This window comes from Candoia aspera, chromosome 2 (genome assembly GCF_035149785.1).
Source record: "Candoia aspera isolate rCanAsp1 chromosome 2, rCanAsp1.hap2, whole genome shotgun sequence".
NCBI classification, from domain to species: domain Eukaryota; kingdom Metazoa; phylum Chordata; class Lepidosauria; order Squamata; family Boidae; genus Candoia; species Candoia aspera.
Genome location: NC_086154.1, coordinates 70,023,791 through 70,044,587, shown reverse-complemented (window position 1 = coordinate 70,044,587; position 20,797 = coordinate 70,023,791). Strand labels below are relative to the sequence as shown.

Sequence of the window (20,797 nt, the reverse complement as noted above, 5' to 3'; positions counted from 1 at the left end):
CTTCAGAAATGAACCTGCAGATGAACTTTCCCTAGAGTAGTGCAGAATATGAACATGCTCATTAATGACAGAATATTATTAAATGTCTCTTGGGAGGGGGATGAAAAACGAAATATGGCAATGAAATGCAGTAACTTGTATGCAGACAAGATTAGTTGGCTAACCAGCTAAAGCCTTGAACAGGAGCATAAGGGGAATGTTGCATTACAGGTCCCACTTGTTATTGATAATTCCTAACATGAAGCATCAGTCAAAGGAGCAAAATGGAAAATAATGAAGCAAGCACATTATGTTAATGTAAACCAAAATAAAGACATTTTATTCCAAAGGAACTGAACAGAGCTCTTCCTTCTCTCCAAATGCTCAAAGAATACCATTCACTAGTTGAGCTTCCATTCCGCTGGAAGATGTAGGCTGCTTCAAAGTCATTTCTTTTCCTTTTTCTTCTTATCACCACTGTGAGCCTGTGTGATTAAAAAAAAGGCATTGTTTGACTTTAAACTGGGGATCTTTTATCCTTTCAATATGATAATCCTGGAGGGAGGGAGGGAGGGAGGGAGGCAGGCTTCTTTCTCTTAAATAGGAAATGATTAATCATCTCAGCTTTCCATCACCAGAGCCATGCTTCTGTTCTTTTCATAGACGGAGAAGATCCACTACATCAAAATCTTTCTGATTCTAACTGCATGTGTAACGTGAGTGGGCAACTTGCAACTCTAGGAACATATATAGCCGTTAGCCAGCTTACAAAACATTCTGCAAAAGCTAGTTTAGACCACTGGCAAGAGCTATTGTTCTTTCTCCACCAACTAGTTTTTGTGCGTGAGAGTACCACAAAATAAAGAAATAAAAAAGGGGTTGTCAGATAAGTCCCGTGGTATTTTGAAAGGTGAAAGGTCCCCTGCGCAAGCACCAAGTCATGTTTGACCCTTTGAGGGGATGCCGCTTTCGCGACGTTTTCTTGGCAGACTACAGCGGGGTGGTTTGCCAGGGCCTTCCCATCCCCTTTTGTTATTGCATTCATCATGTGCCTAACTACAAATTACCTCTGAAGGAATGTACAGGAAAATGTTCCCAACTCCAATGGATAGGGGCTAAATCAATATTGGTCTCATTAAATCTCTCCAGTCCAATGTTACCTTCTGATGACACACAACAAAAGTCCCAGAGCCTCCAGAAAAACAGATCGAATTAGGTCACAACTTTTTCAGCATATTTTTTGTAATCTCTATGGCCTGGTGGACAGATTGTACTGAATTACAACCAGGCAAGGAAACAGATAAAAGTAGAATCTTAATCATATTTAATACATATCAAACCCAACATTCAGGTCAACTACTGGGATTTGTTCTCCTCCACCTTGCAGCTCTCCCATACTCTGCAATATCTTCACCAAAGGGCCCTCAACCTCCCACCCCACACCCCAAGCAAATTGGGGGAGAGTGTGGAGAACATATTTTCCACTGGTGGTTTGCATTCTGTAGGGGATGGATGCATATGGATGGATGCATATATCCAGCTTCACTCCAATATATGCAAATGATACTTAGCAGTAATATTTCTTTCTGTCATATTTCTATTTAGCAATATATTGAGTGGCATCATTAGAAAAAGAAAGTTTCATTTATACTGTTCTTTCTATAATTGACTTAAATAAATCAACTGGTATCTCAATATTGTTTTTGAATTTCCAAATCTTCATCTTTGGCAGATGATCTTGCTCCCAAACTTCCACTAAGGAAATACTATTTACAGTAAACAAATTGAAGCTCTTACTGTTATTCTTGGGTATACAATTTTACTTCCCTGGCAAAGAAACTAGGGATATTGGTAGAGTGCTGTATCACCCAAACCACACAATAAAGACTTACAGCACTTTTTATTAGGCGCTATACTTCTGTGAAGGTACAAACCAATCAATCAGCCAAGTATGCTATACAAAGAAAGATGGTCCCCTCACTTCCACAAGTGAAATGAACATGGCTGCTGTGAGTCCCCTTAACCTTCTTCATCCCTCAGGGGTCATCAAAAGATGAGAGCAGCATTCTCCTGTTGTACTGGTTGAGAGGCCTCCAATGCACTCTCAGTGCACACTGAGGGGTATCCTAGGCTGGGCAGGCTGCAGGCTAGGATGTTTTGGTGAATGGATGAAACAGTCCAGTAGTATAGCCCAGAATCGCCTTCCATAAGTGGTTGTAAACCAATGGAGAGATAACCATGATGAAGGAATGCCACTGCCATTAAAGGAGGGAAAATGACAACTCAGTCCTGGGAAAGTGGGAAGTGTGAGAAAGAAACTCAAAATAATCCCACCTTGATTCTCTTTGGTATAAGAGGGGACAGAGAGAATTTCAGATGGGCTGTCTAGATTCCATCAATGCAACAATAAAGTAGCATTCCTGTAATCCTTGTGGTGTCTGTGTCCTGACCTGGCCTACCTCAAATGGCTGACAGTGGTTAAGAGAATCCAGCATTGCAACAGGATAGCCTTCAGGCAGGAAAAAGTGTTTTGGGATTGCAGTATTAAGAAACACTTGTTTCCCCAGGAAACCTGTTGCTATAAAGACAGGTGAAAACAAAGAAGTAGAAAATGGATGTTGATGGCTATACCCCCAGTTTTCCATATATATCAGCATTATATTTTCTGAAAAGTGGTGAACTGTAAAGCATTTATAGTTCTATAAACTATAATGGACTGGAATTAATGGACTGGGATTATTCCATACAAGTAATTTCCTCCACATCTCTTTTGGGAGATGGGCGGTGATAGAAATTTGAAAAATAAATAAAATAAATAAATGAACCATTAAAAAAAATAAGTATGCAAAGGAGATGGGCTCTTGCCTAAATGTCTTCATGGTATTTTTTTTTTCCTATCTAAATAGGGTATTCTGTTGTTTTTGTTCTATGTCATCATGTGAGTTCCTTACTGAAGTCTCAAATGGTACCATCCAGACTTAGTTTTGTCACCTCTATGAGAATTAGGTCTTGTATGCTGCAAAACATCTGCAAAACATTTCAAGGTTGAAATGATCCTGATACCGAAATCTCCTGCTCCAGCTTTGCCCAAAGTACTATGGCAACAAAACAGGCCATTCTGACTCTGTTTTAGTCAGGCTATTCTGGTGCCAGAACACTCCATAGAAGTCAGAATCTGGATTTTGGAATGAGATGTTTCAAGGTTAGGACTTTTCAGCTTCAAACTTTTTCTACACTGCTAGTGGAAGCCTGCTTTGTAGCAGGATTGCTGAAAGGCTAATATGCAGTAAGTAACTCTTTCCTGGAAGAAAATGTAAAGGGCTATTAATAATAGTAGTTAAACAGCCTTCCTCAACTGATACGTTCCATAAGTTATTAGAGTCTTCAACTCTAATAATTCTACAAATAGCCCATCCTTGCTTCCTGGGAGTTGGTGAAATCCCACACATCTGGGAACATCAGGCTGGTGAAAGTAACTGGCAACTCTAATTGTTGATATATTTCCCTTCAATCTATCAAGGACCCATTAAACTTGTATTACCTTTCCAGAATCACTATCAGAGCTGCTACTGCTGGAGCTGTCACCATCTTGCCCATCATGCTAGGAAATAAAAACCAAGAGATTAGACCAGCAGCAGGATAAAGCACAGCCCTTGCCAATCAACTTACAGAGTACCAATCAAAGAGAATATTTGTAGCTCAGGGTTGAACTGTGGAGTCCTTGGTGCTCTCTGAGCCTTGTTGTTTCTTGCAGACATTTCATTGCCAGATGAACCATCAGACAGCACAATACACCCTAATCAAGGAACTATTAACTCAGGCAATCAACCAAGCAGCAAACAACAGCCCAATCAAAGAACTCCCAAGGAGAGAACAACACCCCCACCAACACAAGCAGGGCAAGCCACGGTATATAAACTGAGAGCAAGGCCCACTCCCTGTTCGCACTGAAGATGTTGCCTAGTCTGGCAATGAAATGTCTGCAAGAGAACAACAAGGCTCAGCAAGCACCAAGAACCCCACAATTTACATAGTATGTGGGTGGCCTGTAGCTAAGTGGTAGAGTCCCTGTTATGCATACAGGAAATCCCATACTCAGGCCCTGGCATCTACAATTATAGTGGGAAAAAATCCCACTTACAACCTTAGAGAGTTGCTGCCAGTAAGACTGGCAGTAATGAGCTTAGTGGACATAGAATCAGAGTATTGGAAGGGGTCATTTAGGCCATCAAGTCCAACCCCCTGCTCAGTGCAGGGATCCATATGAAAACATCCACAACATTCAGCCACTACTTGAATGCATCCAGTGAAAGAGAAGTCATGACTACTCTAGTTAACTACTCTGGTCAACTGTCAAACTGCTCTTATTGTTAAGAATACTTTTTTCTCCTAAAATTAATCAGAAACTGCCCTCTGTTAACCTATATCCATTACTCAGTTTCTTATGCTTTGGGACAGTACAAACCAATCTTGACCTTCTTTGTGTGACCTGCTTTCAGATACTTGAAGAGTGCTATTATATCACTTCCAGTTTTCCTTTCTCAAGGCATTTTCAATTCCTTCTATCTCTCTTCATAGAACTTAGTTTCTAGTCCCCAGACTGTGCCCTTCTCTGAAGCTGTCCCAGTTTGTCTGAATCCTCTTAAAGTTTGGTGCTCTCCACTAGAACCAACGTTTCATAGAAGAATAAAGTGAAATAATTATTTCCTGTGATCTCAGTTATCAGGCAAGAAGAACAAGGAGCAGAAATATCGGGCTTTTTCCTTAGTGTTTTGGAGTGATATAGTGAAGGACTTTTTTCTTTTCCTTTTAAGAGGAAAAACAGTGACACCCTTCTTGCCAGCTGGTAATAAAAAAAAGGGGAAAAATCCTGTCTCTGCTCTTTATATTAAAGATCTGTTAGACTGTAGCATTAAATACCCTATAATCATTCAGAGTAAGCCTCACTATTGAAATGTAAAGTGCAATAAATTACGAGTGGGCAGATTTCACATTTATAGAAGCTAATATGTATACATGTTTGTAGTGACACTCAAAGCCTCTGGTTATCCAAGATGACACTGTAGTTTAATATTGTTTCTGGTATTATTAAATAATTAGGAGTCAGAAATCCTCGGCAATTCATCACAAAACAACCAGAGATCTACTGACTCTTGGGTTGGATCGTAGATATGCAATTTTAGTTCAGCTGAATGCTACAGGCTGCATTAGCCTTCCAGCCGGTAGGTTGGAAGTAATTGAAAAATAGGTGGAGAAAAAACAATCTGTAGAATGTAAATGAGTTATATTAGTTTACTTAAAACACCAGAGGAAGAAGAAATTTGATTTGGTTTTTGGTTAATGACCGGCATATAATACAGTAAAATAAAACAGGCAAATATTAATAAATTGTGACTAAAATCTATAAAACTAAGCCAGGTGACTAGGCTTATAGTCCTATAAAAGCCTATGAATCTATAAAAATGAGCAGAAGCTAAAATCTATTAAAACTAAATATAAGACTAAACCTATAAATCCTTTAAAGGGCTTCAATTCTCTTAGTATATTGGAGCTCACATTTATGCCACGATACAATAAAATATGGCGTATAATTTATAAAACCTATTCAAACAATATCTAATAAAGATAAATACAACCCACAGATTTTATACTCTTGCAGTTATATTTGAAACTCCATTCCCAAGCAGACTCCCTCAAGTAGAATTAATAAAATCCTTCCTTTCTCACTGCAGGCGTAAAACTCAATACAATTCACAGAAGAGAGAGGGGAGACACACAGACACACATACATATATCTCCTGGCAAACTGCTTATAATTCTATTGTTCCCACAATAGCAAACTAGGGATTTGCACCTGTAAGGAAGAATGATAAGAAGCCCTTCCTAAAAGGTTCCCCCTGTTCCCCATCTCCATCTAGTAATCAGGAATTTCAGATGAATGGAACTGATCTCTTCCTTTCCAGCCATTTCCTATGTTTGAATTGAAGCCATTAGTGGCCTGCTAGAACCCCCTATTGGAGCAGAGCTTAACACAGCTGAGAAGCTTCACACAGAAAAAGAATATTATCTTAAATAACTTCAATGAGCATGTCAGAGTTATTGATCTTACACACTTAGCCCTCCCAAGCATAAAGAATCACATGCTTAGGCAGAGTAGGTTCAAAGTAAAGTAAAAAAGAGTTTTACTGACTTTATTCTTTGGTCCAGTTATATTTAACTTTGGTGGAAAATGAAGTTCCTTGTTTCTTCTGTTCTTTACCTATACTTGGTGATCTCTTAGCCCTATAGCTGCTAAAAGCTGCGTGTAGAAAGGGCTAGGCACATGGCTTTAGGCCCAAGATGGAGACAGAGGAGAGCAGCATGCTTGCTTCTCCCTTGGTGGAAGGAGGAGGAAGAGGAGAGAGGAAGTGGAAGTGGCAACAAACAGCTTCCTCAATAGCAGAGAGAGTTTGCATCCTAGAGCAATCATCCGTATGCTAATGGGGTATACTGGATTTGCCAATACTTCCAACATGAATGAATACTGGGCAAAGAGAAACTGTTGTGAAATAAGTCTCTCATACACATACACAGGAAGGGACGCGGTGGCGCTGCGGGTTAAACCGCTGAGCTGTCGATCGGAAGGTCGGCGGTTCGAAACCGCGCGGCGGGGTGAGCTCCCGTTGCTCGTCCCAGCTCCTGCACACCAAGCAGTTCGAAAACATGCAAATGTGAGTAGATTAATTGGTACCGCTTCGGCGGGAAGGTAACGGCGTTCCGTGAGTCATGCTGGCCACATGACCCGGAAGTGTCCTATGGACAACGCCGGCTCCAAGGCTTTGAAACGGAGATGAGCACCGCCCCCTAGAGTCGGACACGACTGGACTTTACGTCAAGGGAAACCTTTACCTTTACCTACACATACACAGCAAAAATACAGAGAGGAGGGAGACAGAAGCTCTTTTACAACAAGCTCTATCTCTGCTTCCACCACCCCCTTTTAAAAAAAAAAAAAAAACCTCAATTGAGTGTCTTTCATCTCTTTTGCTCTTTTTCTGGTTGCTTTTGTTTTACCCATCCCTGAGTCAGGTGGATGGGTAGACAAGATGGAGATCAGGGCAGGAAGAACAGTGCTGAAGTGGAAAAGAGTGAAGGGAAAGAAATGGGGGAGAGAGGGAGGATAAAAAGCAATGGAACAGGACAAAGATTGGATGAGAGGGAGGGGTGGCTGGAGTAGAAAGGGTAGAAAATGGAGGCAGTGAGGACAAAAAAATTGAGAAGAAGGCCTGGAATAGACCGCAACAGCAGCAGTAAGAAGGAAAATGGGGAACATGGAGCAGATGGTGGGAGGCAGGGATAGGAGAAAGAGGGAAGGGAAAGTCAGAGAAGTGGTTATGGCAGTTTGGGGAAAAGAATTTAATGCTGCTGCTAGTGAACTTTAGCAGAAGCCAAGGAAGGGACTTAGGGAGCTACATTGTTATAGAAACAAGAAAGTAAGAACCAAAGTAGAGCCACAATGAACTCTAAGTGATTGACAGAAGAAAAGAACAACTTGGTAGCAGCAACAGAGAGCCCATCATCTCAAAGATGGCAAGAATGGGAAGTGGTCTAGGTCTAGGTGTCTGGAAAGGCTTAACAGCCAATTCTGAAAAGAGCTTAATAACAGATTCCTCTGAAAAAAATATGTACCCAGAAGCAAAGCCAATGAATAATGCATGCTGTGCTAAAGGAAACAAGAACATGAATGAAGGATGGAATCGAGAAGCTCACTGGAAGACATCTGACTCAGGTTCTGCATCTGCTGTGCACTGTCTTCCCCAAGACCAGAGCTTGGCCAGCCTGGCATGCAAGTTTGAGTGTATGATGAAATAAGTATGAGCTGATTACTGAAACTGTTCTTCCTAAATAATACTTTTACTGCTTGATTTTGTGTTTAAGGTCTCAAATTACTGTTGCACAAGAACCCAAAGCTCTTGGCATTGATCTCAGAGTATAGCTGTCCCTACCTCTTGTTATAGAAAGCAATGAAGCTCATGTTAGACCCCTCAAATTCTTTAATAGCACTAGACTTTTGGGAGGATCAAATGTGGTCTATGGACTCTGGGTGGCATCCTTCCATATTAAATAACACTTGGACATTATTCATATTTGAATCCCATGCTGACTGAGCATAGGTATGGGTTACCCAACTTTACTTTCACAAAAAGCCTATGAACTAATCTAGACTCATTGGCTGGGTTCACACAGCACCTAAACCTTAAGCCTGGATTAACAAACCACAATGGCTATGTACACATAACAAGCTGTGTCCAAAGGAATAAATCACATTATGGCTTAATATGATGGCCAGGTTCACACAAATTGTTAAAACGATGACTGGATTCCTACAAAAGCTAAATCAGAAATTACCCAGAGCATTTCCACTGTTGAGCATGTTGTGCAAACCCTTCCAGACAGAGACTTGCCCATGGTCACCAGTGAGGATCATGTGTTGTTGCAGAAGTTAATCCAGAACTCCCCAACCAAAGTTCAAAGTCTAATCACCATGTCACTTTTTGCCAGCCCACACTTCTATGGAAATTAGTAATTTAATGGGAGGGGGTACATTTGGGGAGACTTTCCTTGTGGCATGATGATGAGGGCTATCATGAAAAGCTCCTTCATGCTAGAATTTATCACCACTTAATTGGTTAAAAAAGAATGGGTAGGATCCTTTCCTCAGCAACTTTTCCATGTACTTCATGAAAATGGAAAAGAATCATGCAAGGCATGTGACAGATTTGTTAAATGCAGTGACTAAAGGAAGAATACAAACTCTTGAGTGATTAAATCCCCAGCAATTTTAATGAATGAGCAAACATTGCCACACCCTTTTAGAGGAAAAGAAGGAACTGAAGCATGCCACCAGGGATTCAATTAGTATCTTTTGTCCATACCTTCAATACATATTGGCACACCCTATGCCATAAAATGCTGTGATGTAAGAAGATGAAAGTTTAAAGGGCAAAAATACCATCTCACTCTTGCTCTACTCTGAAAGCTCATTCACAATGTATCCTTTGAATGAATTCCTTAATCCATGTTTTGCAAAGGAATTTTTCCACCACCTTCTTACGTGCCCAGTGCTCTACATGCATTTTCCTATTTAACTTTTTGTTTTAGTTAACTAGGCTGGGACCAGGTTGACTCCTACTCAGAACAGGGAAGAAAGAGCCAACTGAGCTTGAATTGCTTATAAAAGATCTAAAACAACTCAAAGGCTGAGTCATGCGAAAGAGTACCTGTTGGCATGTTATCAGAGTACGTAAGACCTCAGTATAGAAGCCAGGCTTCAGATTAGGTAAACACATACTTCTTCTCCACCCAGACCTTGAGGCAAACAAGATCTTCCCTTCCATTCTGCCTTCATCAAGCTTCTGTGTCAATTCAGATTCATTATTCTAAAAAGGTCTCTGAGTGATACCTTCTGTATTTGGACAATTCTGGACATTCTTTCATTTAATCTTCCTCCTACATTTTACCAACTCTATCTGAGACATTTATATCCCCTCAAATATGCATGCAAAAGAGATCACAGCAGGAGACAGATCCAACTGTATTTGTCTGTGGATGGAACAGCATTTGCCAGTTGAGCTTTCTTCCTCCCAGAACCTCCCATCTGGAAAGTTGGATCCTCTGGAAAGATTTTGGGGATGCGTGGGTGGAGTCAGGTGGAAAGAAGAGGAAAGTTCTATTATATGAATGAATATTAGCTCACACAGTACTGGAGGCAGTTGGCCTTGCAATTTCTCTTCCACCATGATATGCAGGCATTAATGTGAATTGAATATGACAGGTTGATCCACACATTACTTATTAAATCTGTTTACCAGTACACAGTCTCTCACATTGCTGGAAAATTATGTGTGGCAATTGGGCAAAATTCACTGACCACAGCTATCAAATTGTGCACTTTCCATAACTCCAAATTCCTGCAATATATTCCATTCCTTCAACATTTTCCAAGAAGACAGAAGTTTTAGTTCTCCACAATTCAGAACATGCCTGATATTTATCCCGAAAAGCATTTTTCTGAGCATCACAGATTACATGAAAACATTGAGGAGAACTGAGACAGGAGAAATAGAAGATAAAATCTATCTTGTTATAAACATGAAAATGTGTAGAAAGTATGCTTTTTAAAAAGGCATTGATGTTTCTGATGTTTAAGAGCACCCTTACTGATGATTTGTCTTCCTCTCAAGGGTGCTCTTAAACATCTTAATCAGTAAGGGTGCTCTTAAACATCTTCAAGTCATCTTCATTTATCTTAAACCTTCACTGATTTTCACGTACCAACCCCTTCTTCTTGCCCCCCAGGCCTATTCTGAGGAAGAGATGTCAAATTGTCTCAGGGAGAAGCCACTGCATTGAAAGCATTGCTCTCAAATACAGCCTTGCCACAGTAGCTAACGTAGTATCATGTAATCACTGAGCTGGAAGAGGTCCTTTAGGATCTTGAGCCCAACTCCCCCTCAGATCCTTACCAACTCAGTGTAAGAATCCAAATTATAGCTTCCCAGACAAATGGTTGTCTAAACTTCTGCTTGAAAACATTCAATGAAGGGGTGTCCACCATCTCTCCGGTTCATCTGTCAGAATGCTCTTACTATTAGGAATGTTTTTTCTAACATTCAACCAGAATCTGTCTTCAACTAACTGAAATTCATTATTCTGTGTCCTACACACTGCATTGAGGGAGAACACGTTTTAATCTTTTTCTATGAGATATTTTTTCAAGTATTTGAAGAATGCTAATTTAGTTCAGTTGTCTTCATTCAGGATTAAGCAAGCCCAGCTCCAATCTCTCTTCGTAAGTCTTAATTTCTACCTCCTTTGTTATCCTTCTTCAATCCTATTCCATTTTCTCCGAATCCTACAAGTATGGTGCCAAGAGCCATTGCAATAAAAGTGGTGTTCTATTCTAAAACAGAACAGAGTGGAATGATTATTTCATGATTTGGAAATTTATACTTTTGTTGATGCCATCAAAAATTGATTTTCCTCTCTTTGCAGATCTCATCTTCAGTTTGCACTCAACTGCAATTCCAAAATCTTTTTTGCAAGTACTATTATCATGATAGCCTATACTTAGGCATTTGATTTGAACTTTGTACTTGTCTTTGTTTGTGGTCCTCCATTTTTACCCGCATTTGTACTATTTACTTTTAATATCTGCTTCCTCAGAAATCCTCACCAATCCTGAAATTTTTTCTTAGTCCATTTCTACTGCTTTGGGATCCTATATATAATTGATCTAAGTTTTTTTATATAATTGATCCACATTTTTTAAGTCCAATTTATGTGGACTTCAGTTTTAGTTTCCCTTATAATCAAGAACTACAGCATTATGTGGTCACTTTCCTCCAATGATCCTACTACTACCACTACCCAACTAATTATTTTCTATTGATTAGATCAAAACAAGGATAGATTATCCTTTTTTTCATCTTTTACTCTGTGAAGGAGAAGACAAAAGGAAAACTGCCTGGAAGTACCATGCTTAGCAGGGTTTGTCTCCCAACAGATGCCAGAACAATTGAAGTCTTCCATCATTACTAACTTCATGTCTCTTTGAAAGATAGTAGTTTTCTTTTGGAAGACACCATCCACATCACCTCCTTGGTTGGCTAGGTGATAGCAGACATAAACAACAGTATTGCTTTTACTTCTTCAATTTATTTTAACCCAGCTGTTCTCTGCAGCATTGCCAAGTTAATTCATTTGCATTTATGAGCAGAAATAGGTATTTTTAACCTATGGTGCAACTCTAACTTTCTGTTGCTTCTAATTCTTTTGAACAAATGATTAATTCTGCTCACTAAATCAAAATAATAAGCCTGTATCAGGTTGATGATTTAGTATCACTAAGAACCCATATTAAATGGTAATGGTTTTGTATTGCCTTCTACTTCACCAGATGAAATTGGCTGACACTGAGGAGTGTAACCATGATTTGACAAAATTCACATTCATTTGAATATGAATTTAAGCATTGCTCAGGATCCCATAACATCCCTTCCAACCCTTAAGACTCCTCTGAACACTACCAGTATTGCAGTTTTAAGAAATGTGGGGTAACTTATTTTGTTTGATTTACAGTATATCCTCATGGCAACATTCCTTCCTTCAACCTTTCCCACAAGAGGGAAATAATATAGGTTGAGCTCAGAGCTGAGGGCTAGACCAAAATAACCCAGGGAGTTTCCATAATGGAGAGTGGATTTGAACTTGGGTCCCCTCATTCTTGCTCCAACACCTTACCCAATATACTACACTACACTGAAAAGAGCTGAATTGGTTCTGCAGAAAATTTTATGCATTATAGGCTCACCCAAAAAAGTGATGGAAGGCATTGACATGCCATTTCATCTAAATCTGTTACTTGAAACCATTTCTAGCCCTCCATTCTCATCTTACCTTTTTCTCCTTTTTCTCCTTTTTCTTTTTCTTGTCTTTTTTCTCTCCGTCTTTATGGTCTTTATGGTCCTTATGGTCTTTATGGTCTTTATGGTCTTTTCCTTTGTCCTTTTCATCCTTCTTTTCTTTCTCTTCTCTCCCAAATGCTAAGAATGGCAATGAAATTTCAGAATATAAGGAAAGAGTAAGTAAATCTGCTGGGACACTCACAGATCGGGAAAGTAGAGAAGCAGGGGCATAATCTATCATATGCCTTGATTTCCCATCAAGGGCATTTTCAAAGGCTGTTTCAATGCAAGGCAACTTTTTCCGGCATATTATGTGTTGCAGTGCTGAATAGCTACTCAAACCTGCTTTCCATAGGAAGGGTGGGGCTCAGGGGAAGGCTCGGAAGGCAAAAGAATAACACCAATGATTGATTTGGTAGATTTTTAAAACCACTGCTTGTAGAAAACAGGTTAGTGGCAGTTGTTGAAATGACGGAAAGATTAATCTTTGAAAGAAAAAGAAGTTTTACCTAAGGTTTTGAGTTGGGGCCAGCATTAGATAGTTGCACAAAATCATTATCATGTTGTTCAGGAATGCTTTCTGCACATGCAATACAATCTCATGCATTAGAATAGCTTTACGGAATATATGGAACCAAGAGCAACAGCACTGTTTAAAGGGCCACAATCCCCTATTTCCAATAAACTATAAAAGGGAAATTTATACTACACTGGAGGAAACTAGTCCAGGTGGAGAACACACCATAAGGCATTCCTGCCTTCCAGCACTGGTTCTGTTTCCCCACCATTCTATCTGAGAGGAATATGTCATTCTACCTAACAAAGAGCCAGCACTGAAATTGGCATATGAAAGGCATTCAGTACCATAAACTATGTAGCAGAAATTACCTCAAAGGTCCTTATCTTCTAGTTTAACACCTATTCCAATGGCTAAACTTAAGTAACCATACTTAATCAAGAAAGAGAAGCAAGCAAGAACCTGCCAAAGCTTGGCTAAGCTAAATTCAGCATGAAGGCCTTATATGGCTTTATGGCTCAGGGTCTGGATATCTCTGTAACCACTTGCCCTAAGTAGAATATGCCCGTCTGGTAAGATGTGGGACAGAGGGCTTGCGGAAGGTCCCAGTTCTAAAGGAAGGCGATCTTTATGGTCCGTTGAGCTTTCTCATTGAAACACCTACCTCCTGGATATCAGAGGCCCTTCCCCCAAGAAAGAGAGCAGCAAGCAGTAAAAATATGGTTCTACAGAAAGACATTTCATGGGTCTATAGAGCACCCTACTCCACATTTATTTATTTATTTATTTATTTATTTATTTATTTAAGACATTTGTATAGCCACTCATCTTAAAACAACTCTGGGTGGATTACAACCAATAAAACAATTAACAGTATAAACAATCTAAAACCAATAGCAATAAAACTACAAACAGAAAAACCTGGCACCACAGCAACAGTTCTCTGATGCACCCACATTCTTGTCCCACCCTGACCTTGCTCTATCCCAATGCCTGGGGGAAGAGCCAGTTTTTAAGTGCTCTCCAGAAAGATGGAAGGGGAGGTGCCTGTCAGATCTCAGGGGGAAGGGTGTTCCATAAGGCAGGGGCTGCAATGGAAAAGGCAAGCTTCCAAGGACCCACAAGGTGGCAATGTTTAAGGGAAGGGGCCTGGAGCATGCCCACCCTATCCGCTCTAGTGGGATGGACAGATGTCCTCAGGAAGAGGTGGTCCCAGAGATTACCTGGTCCCATGCCATGTAGAGCTTTAAAGGTAATAACCAGCACCTTGAATTTCACCCAGAAGAAAACTGGGAGCCAGTGCAGCTCGCACAATAGGGGTGTAACATGAGTGAACCTAGGGATGCCCAACACTGCATGCACTGCTGCATTCTGGACCAGTTGTCACTTCCAGGCAGCCCCATGTACAGCGCATTGCAGTAATCCAAATGAGAAGTGACCAAGGCAAGAGTTATTTTGATCCCAGTCCAGGAAAGAGCACACTTGGTGCACAAGATGAATCTGTGCAAAGGTCCCCCTAGCCATAGTGGTTCATCAAATTGGTTATTGTTGTATTAATTGGTTTTGGTTTTTAATCCTATTATATTAAACCTGTGAGATGCTTAGCATTAATGGAGTGGCATGTTAGTTTAAGGGATAAATAAATAATATAAAAACTAAACTGTTAACAGGGACAAATTCCATTCTTTATTTTGCTTTGTTTTTCCCCAAGGATCCTGGATCAGAAGTGAAATGGAACTAGTAGAACAGAAGTCAATCTGTTGTAAGAAGTAAATTACCAGAGGGACTATAAAGGCAGATGTGATCATACCTTCATCTCTAGCACCTTTTGTTCCTTGGTTGGTTGGCTTGGTTTGTGAATATCATTACTTTTTATACTGAAGGTGGGGTATTTAATATAGAATAAATTTACACCTCACTTTCTCTAAAATCCAATTCCAGTGCCTATCAGTCTGCACAGTCTGGGATGTTATACCAATAAAAATTAAATAAATTAAAAAAGAACAGGGCCTCAAAAAAAGTGGGGCAATGTATTCATTTATATATTTGTGGGACTCTCTGGATATGTAAAAGACACCCCTATTTTATCCTTGATTTTGTGGAAAGAAAAAATGGGTGAAATGATGGGAAAACATGGGAAGGTTATAAATCACTGCAGAACACTGGACAATAAAATCAGTGAATCAAAAGTAAGGTGACTTCTGTTTAACCTTTACCATTATTACTCTATTATCTGTTAATTGCTGAAGATCAGTGTAATGATTAACTTTGCTTTTTCTCTGCAAAGGAATTGTAGCATTCCGATGAAAAGCCTAAGTTTCTACTGAAAGTCTTTAGCAAATGATTTGGGAATGATGTTCAAACTAGCTTGTCAGTAGAAAAACAGGGATACAACAAAATGTAATGCACAACTAAAATGAAGAAAATAATTACCTTTTGCAAAAGGCAAGAGGATAGAAGATGAGCTCTGAGTAGAAACCTATGTGGGACTCCCAAGATTACGTGCCACAGAAATAGTTCAAATGGGTTTGGAGAGAACTGAAGAATTCAAGTGTGAAAACTCCCACTGAATAACAATGCTATTTTTACTCTTTAGAAACATTCAGATTCCCAACGCACATTTTCAGAATGCCATATACTAGCTCATACACAGCTATATATACAGAATGCACGGTAAGTCAAAATAAATTAAATTCAGTGCAGTGCTAAGCAATGTTATTTATTTATTTATTAACATCTTATATCATACAACAAATACCTAAGGTGATTTGTTTTGTTTCCTTTTCTTTTTCTTTTTCTAAGGGGAAAAAGGGACCTACCTTTTAAGATTGAAGACATTGTTCAGTAACAATACAGTTGTTGTTACAAAATATATAATCTGTTAATGCTCCACCCTAAGTTTCTTAGGCCAGGTCAATGTAAATTAAGTTGTATCTAAGCAGGACTGGAAGATACCTAGGATAAAAGGAATGAAAACAACTTAGTTTTATCTATAAAGAAGACACAAAGGCGAAAAATTCTTGGCATAAAGTCAACATAGGGTACTTAGAGAAAGAACTCACAAGATTTGCTTTAGAAGTGTAGATAAATGAAGCCATGAGATTTCCAAACCCCTGTTTAAGAATCTGGTTTCACCAGTTTCTGTTTGGCCTCACCCATCTTCAGCCCCATAACAAACAACACAGGCAATTTGTACAGGTTTTCTATGCAGAAAATTCAGATACTATGATAAATAGGTTTCTCTAATTTTGAGACCTTAATGGAAAGAGTTTGGATTCCCACTCACCTCCCTTAATGTTGAATCAACCACTGTGCAGCTAATCAAGCACACACACCACTGCTACAAATTCATAAACTTGCATGAGTCCACAACCCCCACTCATGCACCAAATGCAAATTTGGCAAGCCCTAACATTGATCTCTCCTACGGACTTGCTCTTCTTGAATTTTAACCAATTACTGAAACAATTGCTTGCTCTCCTGAAAGCTGAAGTGCTTAAAAGTCAAAGCAAAATATCTTCACTCAGATTCATGTAGAACCCAGTCCCAATCAAGAGGCAATCCTCTAAAGGGCCTTCGATAATGCCAGCTGGGGTAGAACCAATTCACAGAAAAGGGAGAAAGGCAAAGTATACAAGAAAGCTCTCTCACCTGGTGAAGTGGAAAGAGAAGCAAGCTCTCCAATGCAGTCTTGACTAGCAGAAATGTAACTCCTGTGATTCCTCCCTTTTTATGACCTAGGAAAGAAGAAAAACTGGTTCCAGCCAGCACCAGGCTTTTAAGTCCCACATGGAATGAATGGGCAATATGTACACAGTTGCTCAGGCTGACTTGATTCTTAAATCCTGATTATTCTGGCCAGTTTTGACAGGCCCAGGTGTCAGATGGGTTGTCTTTATTTCTCCACCTCTAATCCTATAATCTCATTGAGAATAATTCAGTGTAGAATCTATGATGGAGCACAGTGTGCTGGCCAAGAACTTGTCAATTGCATTATACCAAAACCCATCTAAATTATTTTAGCATTTAAGGAAAAAAATCCAACAAGTGCCTATTTTTTTAGATTTTTTTTAATCCTGCCTTTATTATTTTTATAAATAACTCAAGGCAGGGAACATACCTAATACTCCTTCCTCCTCCTATTTTCCCCACAACCACCACCCTGTGAGGTGAGTTGGGCTGAGAAAGAGTGATTGGCCCAGGGTCACCCAGCCGGCTTTCATGCCTAAGGCAGGACTAGAACTCTGTCTCCTGGTTTCTAGCCTGGGGCCTTAACCACTCCTGGGGTAATATGTAATAGTATCATTCATAATCATAACTTCAATGATTGTCATGCTCCTTCATGACACCTAAATTCACCCTGTATTTGCTTTATACAAATATAAATGTGATGTGACCAAAATAGTTTTCTTTCAAAAGTGGGTAGTTAGGTAGATGATAATAGATGAGAGAGAGAGCGAGGGAGAGAGAGATGAATATGAATGATAGATATTTGGGAAAATAGTAGTATTTTCCCAAGAGTTCTCTCATTCACCATTCTACTTTTGCCCTTCCTTTTCTGCAAGAGATATGACCAGGAACGAAAGAAAATAACAAAGAGGTTACTTGGTTGGTCAAGTGATGAGATTATATAAACCTCAGCAATCATTCGAAAGCTCAGCAAGGGTTAGAAGTTAAAGGATTTCTGCACATACATCTTGAAAGCAACTGGGTTTGTAACTGAGATTCTTCCATAGCAGCAAATCTGTAGCCACTCCATTGAGTTTAGAGTCAGTATTGAAAAAGTGTTGTGAAGATGTCTAAAAGATCCTACACGCGTGTGCAAAGTTACATATCACATGCAGAGCAGAGCAGGTTTTCTGGAGTAAATGATCTTTCTTATATAACTACATAATGACTGATCAGATTAATATTCCAAATTAAGCTATTTATTTATTTTTAGCAGAAGTACTTGTAGGATGCTTCATACTATAAATAAGGAATAATACAGTAATGGAGAACCAGTTCACACTTGTGTAGAATGATCAGTGTGAAAATAAAATATAAACAGGAAAAGCATTAAAATATAAATAGGAAAAGCATTAAAACATTAGAATCATGTTGTTTTGTGAGAAAGCAACCAACCACTTCCCAGAGCTGCTTTTCAACCCATTTTTTTTTAAAAAGTCCCAATGAATAATCATGGTTCAAAGTTGGATTTCATTTTCAGTATTAAAATTGGCATGTCCAACAGGCCAAAGAGGAGGTTTGAAAGGATTGCTGCTCCTTCTCAGTCCTGAGCAAGTATTGCCAAAAGCCAAGACAGCGAATGTTGATCATGCTGCTAGCATGTTTCAAGTGGACACCTCATGCCTCATTGCTATAATAGTTTGTGCAATTGGCCTCTTGTGTTACAATCTGTTCTGCTCAGCCAAGTCTACTTCATGAGCCCCATTTGATTGTACTGCAATCTCCCTTTCATTTTTGAGCAGTTATTTGAACAAGAGATGATGGGCTTTCTCTTTTCTCATTCCTTTGATACAGAATCATATAAATAAAGAGAGACTTTATGGTCATTTAGTTTAACCCTTGCTCAGTGTGGTATTCTTGATGCAACCACAGGATCTCTGACTGTTGGTTGTCCAGCAGAGTAGGTTTCTTTGGGTTGCAAACAATTCCCTCCAAAGCCTTATACCAAAAGGAAAAATAGAGCAGACAACAGAACAACAATACAGGCTAACAAAACTGACAAAAAAGATTAAGATGGGCATTGGGGGGTTTTTTCTAGATTTTTTTTATCCCACCTTTATTATTTTTATCAATAACTCAAGGCGGTGAACATACCTAATACTCCTTCCTCCTCCTATTTTCCCCACAGCAACTACCCTGTGAGGTGAGTTGGGCTGAGAGGGAGTGACTGGCCCAAGGTCACCCAGCCGGCTTTCGTGCCTAAAGCAGAACTAGAACTCATGGTCTCCTGGTTTCTAGCCCAGCACCTTAACCGCTAGACCATAATAAATTTAGTTACATGTACTCAACATTTAAAACGTTTATATTTCCAAGTAAGTGTGCTTACTTGGAAGTACATTTGGGACTTGATGCCAAAAACAAAAAATGTGCAGTATACAAGTTGTTCAGCTTTTTCTTCTTTTTCTCCTTTCTTCTTTTTTGCATTTAAATTTAATCAAAATGTTCTTTAAAAACCAAATCTGTAGCCACTTTGTTTGAGGACTACAACCTACGGTCTTGGTTTGTTCTTTCACATAGTGTACTATAAATCCACTACATTTCTAATTTTACTCTCATGCCATTTTTTATGAATTGGAAGTGCCATTTCTCTCTAGTCTATAACCAGACTTCTCAATTCTACAACCAGATGCAAAATATTTCATATGGTCTATGACTCATTTGAAAAGATCTGAAAATGGAATGAGGGCTGGGCAACTGTTGGAGAGAATATGCAATTGTTCCATTTGAACAGAGAGCTATTTTCTTTTATCAGAGTAAAGCAATATGGTGAAGTTATAAATATTAACTTCACAGAGGTAGAGAAACAAAATGCACATATTCTGCTCAATATACCATATATTCACCACTTCTGCCATCACTCTATCTTGAACCAATTCAGATTTCTTCCATACAAGAATAAGCAAGAAGATGTGTGAAAGAAGCAGGTGGTAGAAATACTTAGATAATACATAATGGAAGGAAACAAGCTTCCCAACAAAGTAATTATGTCATGTAATTCACTTACTTTACATATAGATGTGAGGAATAAGCAGTAAAGCAGCCACTTAAGGATGACCTGAAGTTATCCAGAGCCAAGAAATCCCAAACTGAATATGAAAAGCACCCAAATGATATATCCAAATAAAATTAAATAAGAAAACAGCAAATGAATTTGATCTGATTGTGAAATGACACACTGTGGGACAAAAGCTGTAAAGTATATTCCAAGTTTATTGATGGTGACTAAACTGAATTATCTTTGCTGTCATAGTGGGAAGTTCCCTGAATGTATCAGCTCAGTGTAGCTTTATTTGTCAGGAAAAAAAGCCAGCTTCAGCATTAAGCATCAATATGAAAAGGACTGAAAATAAAACCAAATATGACAGGATAAATCTAGATTTAGAATATTTCATATAATGCTGGGCATGCCATTTCAAATGGGAAAAACCTATGAATAACAAAGGTTTTTAAAAAGGTAAATTATTTCACTAAAAACATTTTGCTCTATCCACAGATTTAATGTTCTAAAGAAGTGACACAACACATTGCTACTATCAAAAAAATGGAAATGTTTAATATGACTTAGAAATAATTTGCATTCTGGAATATCATAATGTATAGTGTGTTTTGATTCCTGTTGTCTCTTCAAAAAAAGTCCAGTTTCAGAAGTTTGGACACTGGATATTAGTTGCAGATTTTTCTCCTTAAAATTATTTAAGCTTCTTGAGACACTCTTTCTTTCCACATTTTGGTAATTTAACAGTAACAACTGGTCAGTTTTCTTGTAATACTTAGGTATTGTTAGTAAAGTTTCAAAGAGAAGTCAACAATTTCTGGAAAATTCTGATCATAGGTTTCACAAACCCATACATATTCTCATCTCTCTTGCCATGTCATCATCCATGGTACTAACAGATTATAGTCCCTCTCAAAATGCTACAGCCTTTGGGAAGCTTCTCAAAGGTTATACAGGATAATATTGTGGAATCCCTCTGACCTTGGTGGAGATTGAGGATCTGCCTCAGGAAGTCTTCCATATGGAAATTTACCATGCAAATGGTGGGATGAAAGGAAACCATGGACCCACAACTTTGTTTTTCCCTGTTATGCTCCAAGAAAGATAAAAAATATATACCAGCCATGCAGT

The 20,797-nt window shown here is 39.0% G+C and overlaps 1 protein-coding gene across 2 annotated transcripts; it reads right to left on the bottom strand.

Annotated features, from left to right (window-relative positions):
- Positions 1-287: 287 nt before the first annotated feature.
- On the bottom strand, positions 288-16,716 carry LOC134489468 (uncharacterized). Of its 2 annotated transcripts, XM_063292164.1 has the most exons (5): positions 16,594-16,716; positions 15,762-15,897; positions 12,418-12,563; positions 3,521-3,580; positions 288-464 (listed from the first exon to the last, which is right to left on the bottom strand). In XM_063292164.1, exons 2-5 carry the CDS (start codon positions 15,778-15,780, stop codon positions 426-428), a joined length of 264 nt encoding a protein of 87 aa, XP_063148234.1. In that variant the 5' UTR covers positions 15,781-15,897; positions 16,594-16,716; the 3' UTR covers positions 288-425. The 2 variants fall into 2 exon arrangements, with proteins under 2 accessions (XP_063148234.1, XP_063148233.1); XM_063292163.1 differs by lacking the exon at positions 16,594-16,716.
- Between the last annotated feature and the right edge of the window lie 4,081 nt (positions 16,717-20,797).

What these genes read in the sequence shown, in the direction of transcription:
- LOC134489468 (XM_063292163.1), bottom strand. Translation starts at nt 12,533, where the DNA reads ATGAAAAGGACAAAGGAAAAGACCATAAAGACCATAAAGACCATAAGG. An exon ending in AGGAGAAAAAGGAGAAAAAG is followed by an intron (nt 3,581 to 12,417) that starts GTAAGATGAGAA and finishes TTTATTTCCTAG; the next exon opens with CATGATGGGCAAGATGGTGA. An exon ending in CTGATAGTGATTCTGGAAAG is followed by an intron (nt 465 to 3,520) that starts GTAATACAAGTT and finishes TTAATCACACAG; the next exon opens with GCTCACAGTGGTGATAAGAA.